The sequence below is a fragment of the Lutra lutra genome, chromosome 12 (genome assembly GCF_902655055.1).
Source record: "Lutra lutra chromosome 12, mLutLut1.2, whole genome shotgun sequence".
Taxonomy (NCBI): Eukaryota; Metazoa; Chordata; class Mammalia; order Carnivora; family Mustelidae; genus Lutra; species Lutra lutra.
Window position 1 is genome coordinate 90,040,882 of NC_062289.1, and position 16,316 is coordinate 90,057,197.

Consider the following 16,316-nt stretch of genomic DNA (forward strand, 5'->3'; position numbering starts at 1 on the left):
CTGGTGGCTGAGCACACTCCAGGCCACGGTATGGCCCCGCTGCCAGGCTGTCCTCACCCCGAGGCCGTCCTCACCGGCTGCCTCCCAGCCGCCGCTGCTGGTGCGCTGAGGCGGTGACCTCTGGGGTCCCCGAGTCCCCTCCACCAGCCCCCAACCCCTCGTCAGCAGGCTCTGCTCCTATTTCTCAAACAGCCCTCCAACCCGCCACCCTCTCCTCACTGCCCGCGCGGGTGTGGGCCTCCATCACCCCTGACTGCCCCTTCGCCTTCCTTCCGCACCACAGTAACGGTCTAGAAGGTCGGCGGCTCAGTGTTTAACTTCCTTAAAACCGAGTCCCCGCGCTCCTCAGAAAGGCCTTAACGCTGAGTCCGGCCTACACGCGTGACCGCGGCCTTCGGCGGTGTCTACACCCCTGCTCCAACCCTCACTCCCGCACCCTGGCACGCCTTGCGCTCCCCTCCCTGGAACATTCGCACCCCGCCCCCACGGCCGCCCCCGACAGCCACCTCACTTGCAACTTCTCCCAGGATGCGAGCGCAGTGCACTTACCGGTGGTGGTGGCCCTCACGTTTACACGCGGGCGACGGCATGGTCTCTCCCCGATAATCTCACTGCTGTGAGCCACGTCAGGCCCGGGAGGGGGCGTCTGTCCTGCCGCCCGCAGTGTCCCCGTGCCCAGCCCCAAGAAGGCCGAATGACTTCGAGAACTAGCCAGCCGTGAGCGAGGGACAGGACATGGCGGGTGGGGAGAGGGAAGCGGAGCCGGCCAGGACCGAACGCCTTTCCGGACTGAGGAGGAGGGGGATGAGGACTAGGAACCGAGCTCGAGGGAAGGATGAACCTGGCCCCGTCTAGCGTGACCGTGGACTTCCGGGCAGGCAGGTGGAAACAGGAGATCTGCCGCCACGGAGTCGGGAGTCACGGGGGAGGACGAGCTGACCTACCGGAAGTACGAGGAGAAAAACTATCCCGAGTTTGATCCTGGTCACGGCGGGTGGCTGTTTATCAGCCGTGCGCCTGCCCACGTTAGCAGAGTCGCGGTTGAACTGGACTAGTATTTCTCAAAGTGCGGCCCACTGACCCCTGGAGCGGAGTCGCCTGGGGAGTAGAGGGCATTCGATGCAGATTCCTGGGCCCGACCTGCCACCGACTGGCTCCGAACCTGGGGCTGGCCTGGGAATCTGAATGCTCACTGGCTCCTGGAAACCACGGGTTGGCTTTCCCAGAGAGTACGCAGTGAGTGAGGCGCTAATGAGAGGAGCGGCCGGGTTGTGACAGAGCCAGGACGTGCGGCCTCTGGGAGGCAAGCTGATGGAGGCTGGAGGGGAGCCGAACCTAGAAGCCACCCCCCCACCGGCTGAAGAAAGGAGTGGGTTTGCTGGCCGCCCTGCCTGGACTGGGAGCTGGCTGCTGCAGGGTGGGCCATTCAGGCCCATGAGAGTGGGAGGTGGGATGGTGGGTAAGAGGGTTTCTTGGGGTTTTTGTTTGTTCGTTTGTTTTTGAACAGGAACGAATGCAAGACTATTGTGAATGTTTGTGGACTGCTTTACGGTAATCGCCGATAGAATTCAAAGACGAACGTTTCTTTCCAAAGGGTTTTGAGAGATAAAAGTAAATAGAGTCCATACACAAAAAAGGCAAAACTAAAAAAGTAAAAGCAAATAAATATGTGTATTTTCATAAGAATTGGCTGACAAGTCAAAATATAACACAGAACAGGAAATGCAAATGGTAAAAATCACCCTATTGAAATGAAATGATTATTCTGTTAAGAAATAAAATGCAACAATGTGTATGAAGAACACCTAACACAAAATGACAAAGGTTCAAAATAAATGGTTGGTCAAAGATATAACACCAGGATTCTAATAAAAGGAAACAGGAGTGGCAAAATTAATATCAAAAGATAATTTAAAGCAAAAAGTATTACGAAGGGTCAGGATACAGAGATAAATTACATAACAAAATACATCATAAACCTTTATGCACCAATAACGTAGTACAAAAGAAAAAAGGACAGCCCAAAATCGCCGTGGGAAATTTTAACTCCTGCTACCTACCTAGGACAGAGTCTGAGGTCTTGACAGGGGTGTAGAAGAAAGAGAAAATACACCCAAGATAGAATTAATTGGTTTCAAATCTTAATGCCTGGCGCCACACTTCCAGTAGGATGCCTATGTGTCTAACACTCTGAAATGCAGTAAGCCTGGCTGAGGAACTAATTTTTAAATTTTAATTGAATGTTAATTGAACTAATTTTAATTAACATTCAATTAAAATTTAATAAATAGGGATGTGGTATAAAATTTTTTTTTCCTATTAAATGCAACTTTATTATTTGGTAGAACTACATTTTATTCTTTAACCATCGAAAATTTAGCTTCCAGATTTAGATATGCTGTAAATGTACAATAAATACTGGATTTTGAATACTCAGTGCAAAAATAAAAATGCTGAATATCTGACAATTCTTGTAAGATTTTATATTGAAATATAAGAACCTGGACATAGTAGGTTAAATGAGATATATTATTACAATTAATCTCACCTTTTTACCTTTTTATGTGGCTACTAAAATAGAGAATTAGATTTCTGACTCACATCGTATTTCTATGGGACAGTACTGCCCAACAGGACACACCTTGTTCTGAAGGTTCCAGAGAATGTTTGCAAGAACCGATCATAACTAGATCACATTGTAGTAAGAGAAAATTAGAGTCCAAGAGACTTTAAATTCGAAGGGAACTTTCCTTTATTAAAAAAAAAAAAAGGAAATGAAGAACTAAAAGTCTAAAAATAAGAATGAAATGCTAAAACATCAACACCTGCAGGATGTAATCCGTTTTACCAGTCCCGGATCAGTCATTTTACCCCTTTCGAGTCAGACACCTCTGAGAAGGGGATGCAACAGACCCTCTCCCTAGACAAAGGCACTCACATGAAGACTTCTGTGTATCATCTGAGCAGGGCCACCTGCATCCAGAAGGCCCCGGGCTCTAAATGCCTGTGTCATCAAAAGTGAAAATAAATTAACTAAGCAGGCAATTAAGATTCAAGGAAAATGAAACAAACCCTTAAGGAAGCTGGGAAAAGGAACAGCAAGATAAAAGCCAGGATAAAAACAGCAGAATTGTTAAATCCATGAGCTGTTTCTTTGGGAAAAAATTAAAACAAAGAAACAGCACCCTGCTAGAAAATAAATCAAGGAAAGAAACTGCATCAATATTGTTAGAAATGAGAAGGAACATATGTGACCAAAAATAACACATTCAGGATTAAGGGAGTACTCTGCACAATTGCATACTAATACATTAGGAAAACTCAATTTTTTTCCCCTATAAAAACCAAATTACCAAAATTGACAGAGGAAATAGAAAACCTAAATCAACCACCAAAAAAGAAGTTCCTGCATTTTCTAATATATATATTTTCTGCTCTCCAAAAAGGCAGCGAGATGTGGTGAATTTGCTTCTAAATTATTTCCAATTTTTGAGGTGGATTCCACTCTTTCAAGAGTCTGTGTTCAGCTAACGTTTCCTGGGTGCCTACTCTCAGCCCAACACAGTTGTCATGTAAGGTCAATGCTCCTGTGTCCCAAAAAAATGACTGGAAGGTCATCAGTTTCATCCTGGGAGGCACACCTGACCTCCCTAGACCTGACAAGGGAGATAACCTCTCTAAGCTTTGTGGAGAGATCAACAGGAACAAAAATTGGTGTACATGTGTATATGTGACCATTATTTCTTCCAGAATAACTCACATGCATGACAGCAGACAGGAAGTTATTTATGTAAACAAGGCGTATAAATTTACTAAGAACATCAAGACCTCTAAGTGAACAAAGATTTAAAAGAGAGAAGCTAACTGACAAAATGAAAGATATTCAAGCTCAAATTAAATAAGACAAGTACTATTTTATAGGTTAAATTAAACTGATTTTCCCCCAGAGCACACACTTTGCCTTGTGTTAGTTAGCCTTCTCCTCTTAGCTCTGGTGTGGCCGATTTTCCTGAAGGTTGTCCGGCTTTCTGAAACAGGTAGATGGCAATGTGCCGTATCTACTAACAGGGCAATGAAGGCATAAAATAGGCAGCAGCAGGCAGGACACACCACGTGCGGCTCATTTGTACGTGGTCTGCCTGTTCTGAGTAGGGGGTGATATTAATCGCTCTTCAGACAGATTTGCTTTGACGCCTAGAAGTGAACAGCATGGAGTAACAGCCCAGACAAATGCAGTTTTTAGTAGATGATTAAAACAAAACATGTGCTTTTTCTCACTCCCCTGCTCGTTTAAAAAAATAATAATAATAATATTACGCTCAGGGTCTGCTCTAAGAGTAATGTATTAAGGATTGGTTCTTTGTGTTTGTTTAATTTAGGCAAATTTGAATGCTATGCTATTTTTACTCCCTAAACATGTGTTAATATAGAAAGAATCCATGCCAGTGCAGTATTAAAAAAAGAATACCAACCTGGGGTTCAAAATGCTAAAAAAAAAAAAAAAAAAAAAGTGACACTGACCCTCATGTTGTCTGTGCCTTCCTATCACCTGGTAACTAATGTTTATTGAGGAAATAACCTTTTACAGAGAAAAATCAATACTTCAGTCTTACCCAAGCTCCATCCTAGAGATTAAACTTTCTTCCTCATCAACTTCTATTTCTTATCTGCTTCATTACTTTGGAGTTTAGGCAGAAGCAGGAAGGGTCAAAAAAATCTTTTTTTTTTTTTTAAAACTTGAACTGAAATTTTCAATTGCAGTAGCAGAAGATTGGTAGGTCTGGTTCCAAGTGGAGTAAGATGCCCAGGGCATTCGTTACAACCACACAGTGACCCGGCACAACAGAATTTTCTAATGGTGTCTCGTTAGGTATTAATGGCATTAAGTAATTACTGTCGAAGTGAACTTGTTGTCAAGGGGATGTAAACAAGCAAATCGTTTAACAACGAGATAACATGGCGATACATTAAAATTGCATTTTGATCGGATTTTAGCATGTGGTAGATTCAAAAGTGAAAAAAAAATGCTCTTTACGTCATGGCTTGTGTTTTGTTAAGGACAAGTGGCAAGGACAAGTTTCAGTATGTGGCTTCTGCTTCAGCAGTCTTATGAGAAGTCTGCTTTTAAAATCTTCTACTGACAAATTGCACTTTTTACAAAAAAAAATGTATTTTTTTTAGCTCTTTGATAACTGTTGGGAACAAATCCTCGCCCCACACCTTCCTGAACAGTGGGAACAGAAAGTGGCGTGGAATTGAAGCAAAGCAAATGGCTGGAGGCTGATGGTTCCTGAGCGCCCGGTCAGATTTTTTTCTTCACCTGATTTGCAAAATGTCTAAATGCACTCAACAAATAACTTTTCCTGCCTCAAAGAGGTTTGGCTGCAGTTGCCAAATTGGTGCAGCCAGTGGTTATGAAAACAACATTCACAAACTATTGGATCAAGTCCCACCCAATGTAGGAGTTAAGTATCTAAGCTAATGAACACTTGTAAAAATTATCATCTAATTCTGCTTATTAAGGGGACACAGGTATCACTGGACTGACCTGATTACAATGGATCTGGGGCATGTGTGGTTCTTTTATAATGCTTTTGGCCAGCAGCATTACGAACCGTGCCGTGGTGACTGGTGAGGCAGAGACGGGAGTGGTCTTCTAACCGAAAGGTGGCCTCGCTCTCCACCTTCTTCAATGGTACAACTACAATAACATGGTCACAGCATTGCCATTTGCAAAGCATTTCTCAGACTCACGCCCGTCCTTCGTTGGCAGATAAAGTAACAGAGGCCAAGCAGTCTCAGCAGCTTTCCCTCTAGGCTCTAACAATGTTAAATTCAGAACAATGCTATTTCTAAATGGATGGAGGAAGGTTAAAAGCAAGCTCTTTCAACATTTAGTCAAACTTTGACTGTAAGCTCTGCCAAGTCCTGGGGTCTCCCATTTGAGCAAGATTCTGCCCCTGAGAGCCTGTGGTTCTCCCTAGTTGATGGACCCAAGAAGGAGGACACAGTGGCGGCTGTGCAGTCAACCAGCGCCCTGCATGTACCTGCTGTATTAGATAGCATTCTACTGTCACCAGCCTGTGAACAGGGCAGAGAGCAAAGAGAGATCTGCTATTTCTAAGGAATATCAAAGAGAAACTGGCCCAGATCGTGAAGAGAAAGGAAGTGGAAAACAGACTTATAATTTGTTCTAGGATTGACCACCATCTGTGGGTCACAGATCTGATCTACTCAGAACAGTTACAGAACTAACCACCAGGGCTCCTACTTCAACATCGTGTATGTAGGCTCTCAACACAAATGTAGGAATGCAGTAATACCCTGGAGTATGAGAACACCATCTGAGAACAACTGTTGGTTAGGGGGGTCATGGCAGTAAAGTCCTACGTCCATCTTATTCTGGAAGGTAGAGCCTGGCTCCTAGCCAAGGAATGTTCAATCCATTACACATACACCTTCTGAACAGGTGTGGATCATTTTGTTACAAAGACAGGATGGGAGGGGAAAAAAGCCACTCAAAGTTTCAGTAATTCAATAATTTATTCCTCTAAAAAAGTGTGTAAAAGTATATAGCTCTCATTCACAAGGTATATATGAATGACATTTAAAATGGAGGCCTTTTAGTATTGTTTCTTTTTATCAAAGTCTTTAGTGTACTGTACCAGCGCTATACTGTAGTTTTAAATGAACTTCACATATTTTTGTATTCTTTCAAATTGTTTGCTATATATAAAAGAAGCTCACTGCAAAATGCTTGAAGGAAAAAAAGGAAACAAAAGAAATTCAGAACTTCCCAGAAATGTACAGCTTTTACATTTAAAAAAGGTTCTGAAATATACATACAAGCATGCTGCACAATCCCACCCTCTCCCTTCCCCGCTTCCCCTTTTTAGTTCAAACCATGGTAAGAGTTCTGATTTCTGCAGAATTTCCAAAATTAAAAATTAAAAAAAAAAAATAAAATAACTTCTCACTCTGTAGCAAATCCAGGGCTTGTACATTTCAGATTAATTCAGTAAAAAACTCACAAGTAAAATAATGCATATTTAAGGGAAATATTATACAGACTTTTTCACACAGAAGTACATAATAAGATTTTTTAAAATCTATTGCCATTCATTTATTTTTGCACAAAAACGTATAAATATGTCACCAGCTTTTCTTAACTTAAAAAACTTAAATAAAAGACACCAGATGAAAACTACCCTTTGCTGCCTTTTTTTTTTTTTAATTTTTGTAGGGGTTTTTGTTTTTTGTGTTTTTTTTTTTCTTTTTTTGCTTAGAATTGGGTGTCTAGGGAAGAAAAGCCCCTGCATTAAAAACAGCCCATATTAAAAAAAAATTCAAAGTTCTGATGAATTCTGGGAAAAAAAGCAACCCCAAAGTGGTAAAAGATTACAAATATCTACTTTACAATTTGTCTTCTCACCAAGATAACTTTATACAAGTTTACAATCTTCATCATCTTATGCTCTTCAAAAGGCCTTGAGAATTTTTCCTTTCTGATTAAGAAAAAATAGCACTGCAATATTTTTAAAGTCAATTTTACACTGTACATATTAGATACAAATGGTTTGATATATCAGATTTTTTTTAACCTATACATTGCGAAAGTCACCCCCCCCCAATTGGTGGCACAGAGAATAAAATTATCCATTTACAAGTTACTTCTCTGCTTACATATTCCCACCACACAACTTTTTTTAATATAATGTTTTAAACGTTAGATTATTTCAAGAAAAATACTTTTACAAAATCATATCAGTTATTACATTTTTCCTTTTTTTTGTTTTTTTTTTGTTTTGTTTTGTTTTTTGTTAATAACCAGGATATGGAAGTCTCTTGGAAGAACTTTAAAATTTGCATGATTCTCTCCACAGATGACTAGAGCTCAACAGCCTGACCAGAGCGGCTTGCGGGAGGCAAGCCCACGCCCACTGCCCTCAGACAGAAATACGCCGCGACATCAGGGTCAGAAACAGGGTCTTAAAGACAACCCTCTTGGGCCTGGAATGAGGAGTCATAAAATACTTCAATTAGCCATTAATGCTTTAAAAAGGCATTTTTTTGTTTTTTTTTTAAAAAGTCCCACCACAAAGGCTCAACTTCAAGTACTAATTTAATGGTTAAGTTGTAATATTTCTTTGAAATAATATTCCTATGGTCCAGAAAAAAGTCACCATATTTATAACTGATTTTATGAGCAAACACTTTCAATTATGATATGTACATGAGTCCCTTTTGAGCTAATGAGAGGAGAGACCTGGCTTTCAGTAAGAATTCACTAGAAAATATATTTCCGTTGTGACTATATAAAACTAATGAAGGTACTTGCCTCCATGGCTCTGGGTTGAGCTTGACTGCCTTCTGTATAAAAATGTTATCCTTCATGAAACGCTGGCCACTTTTAATAAGAAACATGGCAGAATGTTTACCCAGTTTGTTCTTAGTAAAGCCTACTGCTGGGTGGTTTTGAATATATTACTTTTTAGGCATATCTCCCCAATCTGTTTTCACTCCTTTTCCGGCTTCTAGGACAGAGGTATGTAGTCAAAGAATCCTATGGTGGATCTGAGTTGGGTTTCAGCTACTGTACCTGGTCCTCATGGATTTAAAAAAAAAAAATTAAAAAGTCACAAAAAACATGACAAAACAACTTAAAATAAATAAACAAAATGAAGATGCCTCCAGACCTTTTGTATCTACACACAGGTATGAAGTCAACCAAAGCATTCATGCCGATCTAGATGGGAGCACTAGGGAGACAGAAACCCCATTATGAAGTCATATACTTGAGCTGGTTCTTATCTTTAAAAAGTCCCAAATTATGGAGTTCGGGTAACCCACAGGCCATATACCAATAACTAGAGGATTTCATCCAAAAGGGCTAAACTGCCCTTGTTTTTAAACAGAGACTGGAAACACAGACTCTTGTGCAAAAGGATACTGTCTCTTCTGTTTCCCTCTTAAAAACCAACAACAAAAAAACTTCCAGTGGACCAGTGGTTTGGGGCTGCACACACCATAACACTGGCTAAAAGTCACTGCTTATGGAAGTCTCCAGGTCCACGAGAGAAGGGTCAGTGAATCCCTCTGGTAATGAGCACTGCAGAGGAGTAATCACAGTGCAGGACTGTAGAGCGTGGTCTCAAGAAGAGGACGTGGGGCATTTGCAGAGTGGAGCAGGCTCCTCGGATGAGGCTGCAAGGAGGAGGAACTGAGCCAGAGAGAACAAGTGCTTTTCCAATTAAAGTATATTCATGATGGCATTGTACAACTGAGTGAGCACCACAAAGTGGACGGGAAGGCAGGAGGTGCGGTCCTGGGTGGCCGGATTGCACGTGAGCCAGGACAGAGCGTTGTACTGCTCCAAAACAAACCTGCCAGAGAGAAGACACAGATCAGAGGCACAGGCGCAGCAGAGGGGACGCTGGCTGTACATGTGAGCATTCCAGATGTCAGCGGGGGAGGGCCTGGGTCATTCTTGCCCTCGGCCCTGCGGTCCTTCCTTTCATGCACCCGCTGCACCTAGCCCTGCACGACTGCCACAGGCGGAGTCACGTGTGCTGTCTGTATAAAACGGGCACCTGGTTTTAAGGAATTCATTAAAAAAAAAAAAAAAAAAAAGGCAGTGAAATAGCTCATGGATATCTTTATATTAACTACTGAAATGATACTGTTTTTCATACACTTGATATTATTCTGATATAATTTTGATACAATTGATATAATTATTAAAATTAACTTCAACGTATTTTACTATTTTAATATTGCTACTAAAAAAAATTTAATTAGATATGTGGCTCCCATTCTCTTCAACAGTGCTGTACTAGAGACCCTGAAAGCCAAAATCATGTTGATCAGGTTTTTGCTTAATTTTCAAATCATTTAAGAGTTACCAAACACTAGAAAAAGCTTGCATATTTCCGTAAGGTACATGAAGAATGTTTATGACCTGCGAAAGTGCAAGAGAATTAGTGTACACTTCTGGGAGAGATGTCCCAACTATGGAATTTATGTTCCAGTTAATTTTATTTATAAAATCTGTGTCGGGGGAGTAAAAAAGATGTTTTCAAAGCCAAGTGCTTGAGGTTCCAGGCTCTGTCTTCTAACCACCCACCCCCTAATTCTGATCTATTTTCATCACCATAAAATGCCTCCTTTAAATAGGAAGCAAGGGCAATTGTACTCGTACATACCTATGGAATTTAACAAAGTATACTATCCACTGCTCACACAGGGGGACTGCAGCTTTCACTGGCTAATTAGACAGTGCTCCCCTGCACAAAAGGCAGTACACTTTCCATATTTAAAACACCTTGGAAAAACAAAACTGAAGGAAGATTATTTCAGTAATCTTGCACAGTTATGTTGCCTATGTCTGTATCTACCTTAAAACATCAGATGTGGTTTTGGAGTCAAGAGGATGTGGAACCCGCTGAGAATTCCTGGCAGGGAGAAGTTCGTCCGTCTGTGCTACAGAAATGTGGTGGTGCAGCGAAGCCTGGCAAAAGAACAAAGACAGTTACCTTCCTGGCCTCATCGCCCACGGAGCAGGAAAAAAGGCAGACCCACATCTGCTTGCAGCAGATGCCCCCTGGAGTCCTTAGAAGTCACTGCTTCTAGAAGCGTGAATTTTAAACTCACAGTAACCCAATGTGATCCCAAGTAACTCCATATATAGCTTTCCAGCAAATACAAATGCATTGCAAATGATTAGATACCATGCTTCTTTGGGTTTTAGTCTCTAAAAGGCGACAGGGTCTGGATATGACTGGTTGTCTCCTTGTGGTAGTCATTCAACATGTTCTTCTATCCTGACTTCCCATAAGCTGACAGATCTAGAGGCTCAAATTAGGCTCAGTTTCTTTCTGGGGGAGGGAGGGAAACAGGGTGCACGAACACTTCATAACAGATGCTGTGTCCTTCTTACCGCATCCTATCAGAAGGCAACTAATGTCTGCTGTCCCACTTGAAGCGCAACTGATCACTGGGTAAGAGGTCATCAGCATGCTCCATTCATTAGAAAGTTCCCCAACAATTTTTCACCTAATGGCTTTAGCATAATTTTACTTTCTTAAATAATTGAGAAATACAGTATGTGAAGGAGAGTTAATATAAATGCTTTTCTATTTTTTAGTTGCCGGATTAATGAATTGTTGCTCTAGTAGCTTCAGAAGGTGACTGAGAAGATGTTCTGGTTTTCAATACAATTATGAACCCATATATTTGTTTCAGTCTCCTGCTACCACTGCTCTTTATGTTCAAATTGTCCCATAATTGGTCAATGGGAACCCTCCAGTAGGCTCCTGGTTCCTTTGAAGTAACTCTAATTATCTTATGTAACTTTTTTGCTTTTCGGTGTGACAACATATCATAGGTTCATCTTGAATATTTCTTACTTCAGACCCACAATCAGTCCTTTCTTCAAAGGAACTCTGGTTCTTTCAAATGATAAATGGTATTTCAGAATGACAACTATAGCAAGAGAGTTGTTTATGGATACGAAGCTGTTACTGCTCTTAAGCTTTTTCAGTAGACCGAGCTAAAAAATGTGTATGCTTTTCTTAAGAGGAAAAAATAAATCTAGGTTCATCCTGACAAGTCTAATCGGAAATAAAGATGACATGGATTTTTTATGTAACTTCCTGGGTTTCATCATAGCATGTCATAGCCATTAAAGGAAATTGCTTCAGCTGTGTTTGGTTTAACCTCTCCTGGTTTTTTTTTGGAAACACAAGCAGGTGTGTGCATGCACACACCTTATCACAATTACTACAAGGTAATCTACACTCAGAAGACTGATTATACGACAACAGTCCTTGCTTCGCTGTGGATAACTAACACCCCACTGAACGGATATCCTAGTTCATCCAACTAGTCCCTTACTGGTAAACGATTCGGGTGCTTCCAATCTTTTACATTTTTCATTTTTTTTGGTGTTGCCAGTTTCTTCTGCACAGACCTCCAGAGGTGGAATTGCTGCATCGACAGGGAAGCATGTGGGGTTGTGTCACCTGGCTTTCCTACTGGCACCAGGGCCATCTCCCCCACAGCCCTGCCAACAGAGTATGTTGTCAAATTTCTGGCTTCTTGCCAATCTGTGGGTGAGACATGGATTTCATTCCAGGTTCTTTCATCCAAACTGAAGTGGGAGATCTTTTGTTTTAACCCTTAAATTCCAAGATCTACAAGAATGAGCATGTGTCAAGGTAAATTTAGCTGCCTCCTGCCCTACTCTAATGAAGAAGCTGCAGCCTCTGGCAGAAGAGGAAGAGATCAATGATCACCTCTGCCCAAGCTCACCTTCACTGATGGCAATGCAGCATGGACTGACACACAACCAAGTGTCCACCCGACTCGTGCCCTGTGGGCCCCACCAAGTCTCCGCGTTGGGTTAACGTGATTGCTTCCTCTGTGTTAATGGCTTTGGGTTCCTCTCTTGATTTACTCCCCACCCCACCCCCCACGAACTGTATTTAAAATCCCCTCGGAGTATAAGAAGATGTGAAAGAAACTATGTCTATGTGCTAAGATTCAAGTTTCTAACCAAACCCGAATTTAAGCATAAGACCCTCCTCCCCAAAACTTCAAACATGACACCAAACCAACCTTTAGGAAGAGGGGGCACTGGTTCTGAGCCTGGGGACACGATGACCAAAACCACTGGGGGAGATTCTCCGCTTTGGCAGTTGATACAAAATACCCGAGGGCCAGAGGCTGCTGCTTCAGCTCCTCAGGTGCCTCTCTAGAGAGAAGACGCTCACCCTGACTCTGAAAAACAAAGTCCCAAGAGCATGATCAGCACTTATCACTTCGAAGAGAGCTCGCAATTCAACTTTTTACCAAATCACTCTGCACACTGTGGACCCCCTTCTGGCAGCTTTTCACACAAAAACGCCAGGTGACTGAGAAAGGTCAACAGGGGAGGCACGTGGTCTTTGCTGCACGCGAAGACACCTGATGAGAAATATGGCCCAGGCAGAAGGTCCCAGCAAAACTAACTACATCTACGTGAGTCAAGCAAATACAGATTTATTTGCTCTGGTTTCTTTTCTGTTCAAGTAAGATGGGTTCCATGACATAAGGCATCAAACTAAAGGTGGAAAGGAAGGCCTCCGGCAGCTGAAGGCACCCCCACACCCAGGTGCTCTTTCACCAGCAATCAATCAAAATACATGAGTGCACCTGACCGTCTACTGTCAACAACACGGATGTTAGGAAAACGTTAACACTGCACCACTCCTTGTGTGACAACAGTGTCCCTGACCCCCCCAGTGGTGTAAGATCTGCTCAAGAAGAGGCTTTGTTTTAATTTTCAGCAAACTCCTTAATACGAAACCTCTGTGAGAGCCTTACTGTGCATTTGGCAACTGATATTTTTCTCCTCTTTGGTCCTTTTAGCCGGCTCCAAGAGCTGAAAATTACTTTTTATGCAAGCAGTAAGAAGTCATCGTTTGTTTTCAAAGGCCTTCTGTTCGGAGGAAAAAAATAGTCCTCAACTATCACATCAAATTGTATTAATTCTGAGTTGATCAAAAAATAAAAACTTACTGCAACCCTGAACAAATTCTTTCTGCTGTTGTAATGCCTTAACTGGCTATCAAAAATTAATGCTTCAGAAAGGGGAACTACTGAGAGCTGCTCAGGGGTCACTGGGCTGCAGGTGCTCAGGACAGAAAAGGGCCACCTGACCAGCTTCAGAACATGCAATCTCGGACTTCAGGGCCTGAGGGTCTGACAAAGGCAGAAAGTACAGCAAAGCTCTGTTTCTTACAAACTCACATGGCAATTCAAAGACCAATTCTTTGTTCCTGGATAAGCTGAAGTGCAACCAAGGGCACTGAAAGGTGGTTGTTATAATTTCCATTTCACAGATAAGGTAAATGAGGCTAAGAAAGGCCAAGAAAGCTTGGTCAAGGTCACCATGCTAGAAGCTGTGCAGCTGTAACTCGGAGCTACATCTATCAAACTCCAGGGCACGTGTTCTTAGTTGCTATGCTATTTGCCTCTAGAATTCACATTAATCCTAAATTAAAACTATCTGACATAAAATCTGAAATCTTGGTTCCTATCACAACAATCTCCAAAGAACCCATAAACTGTCATTAACTGACAAATGATTATGGAGGAAATAAAGACATTAAAAAAAAACTCTTCCTTCTAGAAAGGAGGACTGGGGGACAGGCAGTTACATGAGGGTAAGCCTACTGAGTCACTCTTTCCTGGTTTTATGTGCTCTATGACTAACATTCTAAATCTTCTTTCTTTTGACTGTCCCTCAATGAACTCCAGGCTGGCAACGAAAGTCCCACGGACAGAAACCTAAGTCCTCTTACTACAACTCTGTCTTTAAATGAGTGTGAGAAGAGTTGTTTATGCTTGCCGAGTTTAACATAGTAGACAGAGCCATTTTTCTATGTCTTAAACCATCAATCTCACAATATTTTAAATAAAACGTACAAAAGAGTGAATCATCTAGCTTTTAAACAAAGTTAACACAAGCTACAGCAGAACCTTTTACTCTTCGATCCTGTTAATCCACCTCCAACATCTCTGGGATATTTAAAGATGAAAACTAGTTGTCGGCTTTGATGTTTTTCCTTAATACTGGGGCATGAGCCTGGACACATCTCCAAAATCAACCTTTCATGGGCCCTTGCCATTGTGAAACCCGGCTAAAAGAAAGACTGGAACTATATACAAACCAAGGCACCATGACATGAAACAAGAAGAGTAAAACTCGTTTCAGAATAATCAGAAAAATCAACCAACAACAATGTGTTCTTAATTACGACAGTCACTTTACATGTTAAATAAGCAGGGCTGTCAAACTAGCCCTGAAAAGTCACTATTTTGGCAAAAGTAAGTAAGTAAGTAAATAAATAAATAAATAACTGGGAAGCAGCAAGCAACCAAACCTATTTTTTGCTGAGAAAACAGTCATTGCAAAAAAAAAAGGAGAAAAAAAAAAAAAAAAAAAAAAAAAAAAAGCCTCCCTGCTGTAGTAGGACTATTCTTCTGATAAAACATATTCATCAGGAACATTTTTCAGGAATAATAATCCATTTCTTTCTAATTCCTGCCTTCAATCAAAACAGAACAACTAGAGAGTCACTTTTCCACACTGATTTCTCTTGTACCAGGGCCCAAGACCATGAAGAAGAAAGGTGCATGAAGTAAAGAGACAATCACCCTTCTGGAAGATTATTTTCCCTGAAGGCTGAGGTTGTTTTAAACAACCTACTTTAAATCATCCTTACCCGACTGTGCTGGAAGTGAGAGCCCACACCAATTCCAGAAGGAGAGCCTGGGGAAGGAACTGGGGAGGAGTTGGGAGAGGAATGGAGGTTCCCAGTCATTAATATGCCAATATCATTGTCCATATCATCTGGGAATGGAAGGTCAACAAACATGTCATCTAGAAAGGAGGGAGGAAAAGCACAGAAATTTAAAAAATAATCCATATCCACAATTTAAACAATATTCAGTTTTGTTGGCCCAGGACTGTTACAAGCACACACTGTTAACAACTTGGTAAGACTTATTAATGTGTTGTCTACTGGATGCAAGATGCTGAGAATTATTTTTGTATTTTGTATTCTGTTCAATGATCTTCTAATGTGAAGTATTAAGAGACTAGAGAAATAAAGAACATAAAACAAAACCCCACACTCTGTGTAGCTTCCAAAGACACATAATAAGTTATGGCAAAACAGCTAAAGAAGCAATTTAATTATTAAACAAAGTTAAAACTGACACCATCTAAGAAAACAGCAGACTCCATCTACATATCCAATTAGCATCTAAAACACTGGAGGCTGAATTAATACATATTAATAGGTGTGAGTTTGCCCTGAAACTGGAGGCCTATTCCAAAAGCAGATCAAAGCATGATGTTTTCATTAAGAAATCCTTTCCTACATTATAAAAGTAAGGTACATACACAGCAGAAAATTTGGACAGAAAAGTATAAAAAGGGAAAACTATCACCCAGAATGCAAGTACTGTGAACGTTTTTGCTATGATTTTTTTTCTCATATTGTTATTCCATTACGATCACACTATGTATAAAGTTTGGTATCTTTTTACCACCCGCCCTAAACAGGAGTAAATGTGGGTAGCTATTAAAAAAATCTTCAAAAACAATGCAAATGGCTATATAATACTGGGTATTTTAGTTTATAAGTAATCACTACTTAACAAATGCCTTAATAGATAATCAAACCAAAGAAATCTATTAAGAATAATCAAATAAGGAGTTGTTTTGGAGCAAATTAAATTCCCAATGATTAGCTAAAGACAGGAGCTAT

At 41.1% G+C, this 16,316-nt stretch overlaps 1 protein-coding gene across 1 annotated transcript in view; it reads right to left on the bottom strand.

Annotated features, from left to right (window-relative positions):
- Window positions 1-4,500: 4,500 nt before the first annotated feature.
- Window positions 4,501-16,316, bottom strand: part of MED13L (mediator complex subunit 13L) — a 294,964-nt gene continuing 283,148 nt past the window's right edge. The window contains 4 exon segments of the mRNA XM_047698034.1: window positions 4,501-9,383; window positions 10,395-10,507; window positions 12,616-12,777; window positions 15,267-15,424. Of these exon segments, the coding sequence (XP_047553990.1) occupies window positions 9,251-9,383; window positions 10,395-10,507; window positions 12,616-12,777; window positions 15,267-15,424 (566 nt within the window). The 3' untranslated portion in view covers window positions 4,501-9,250.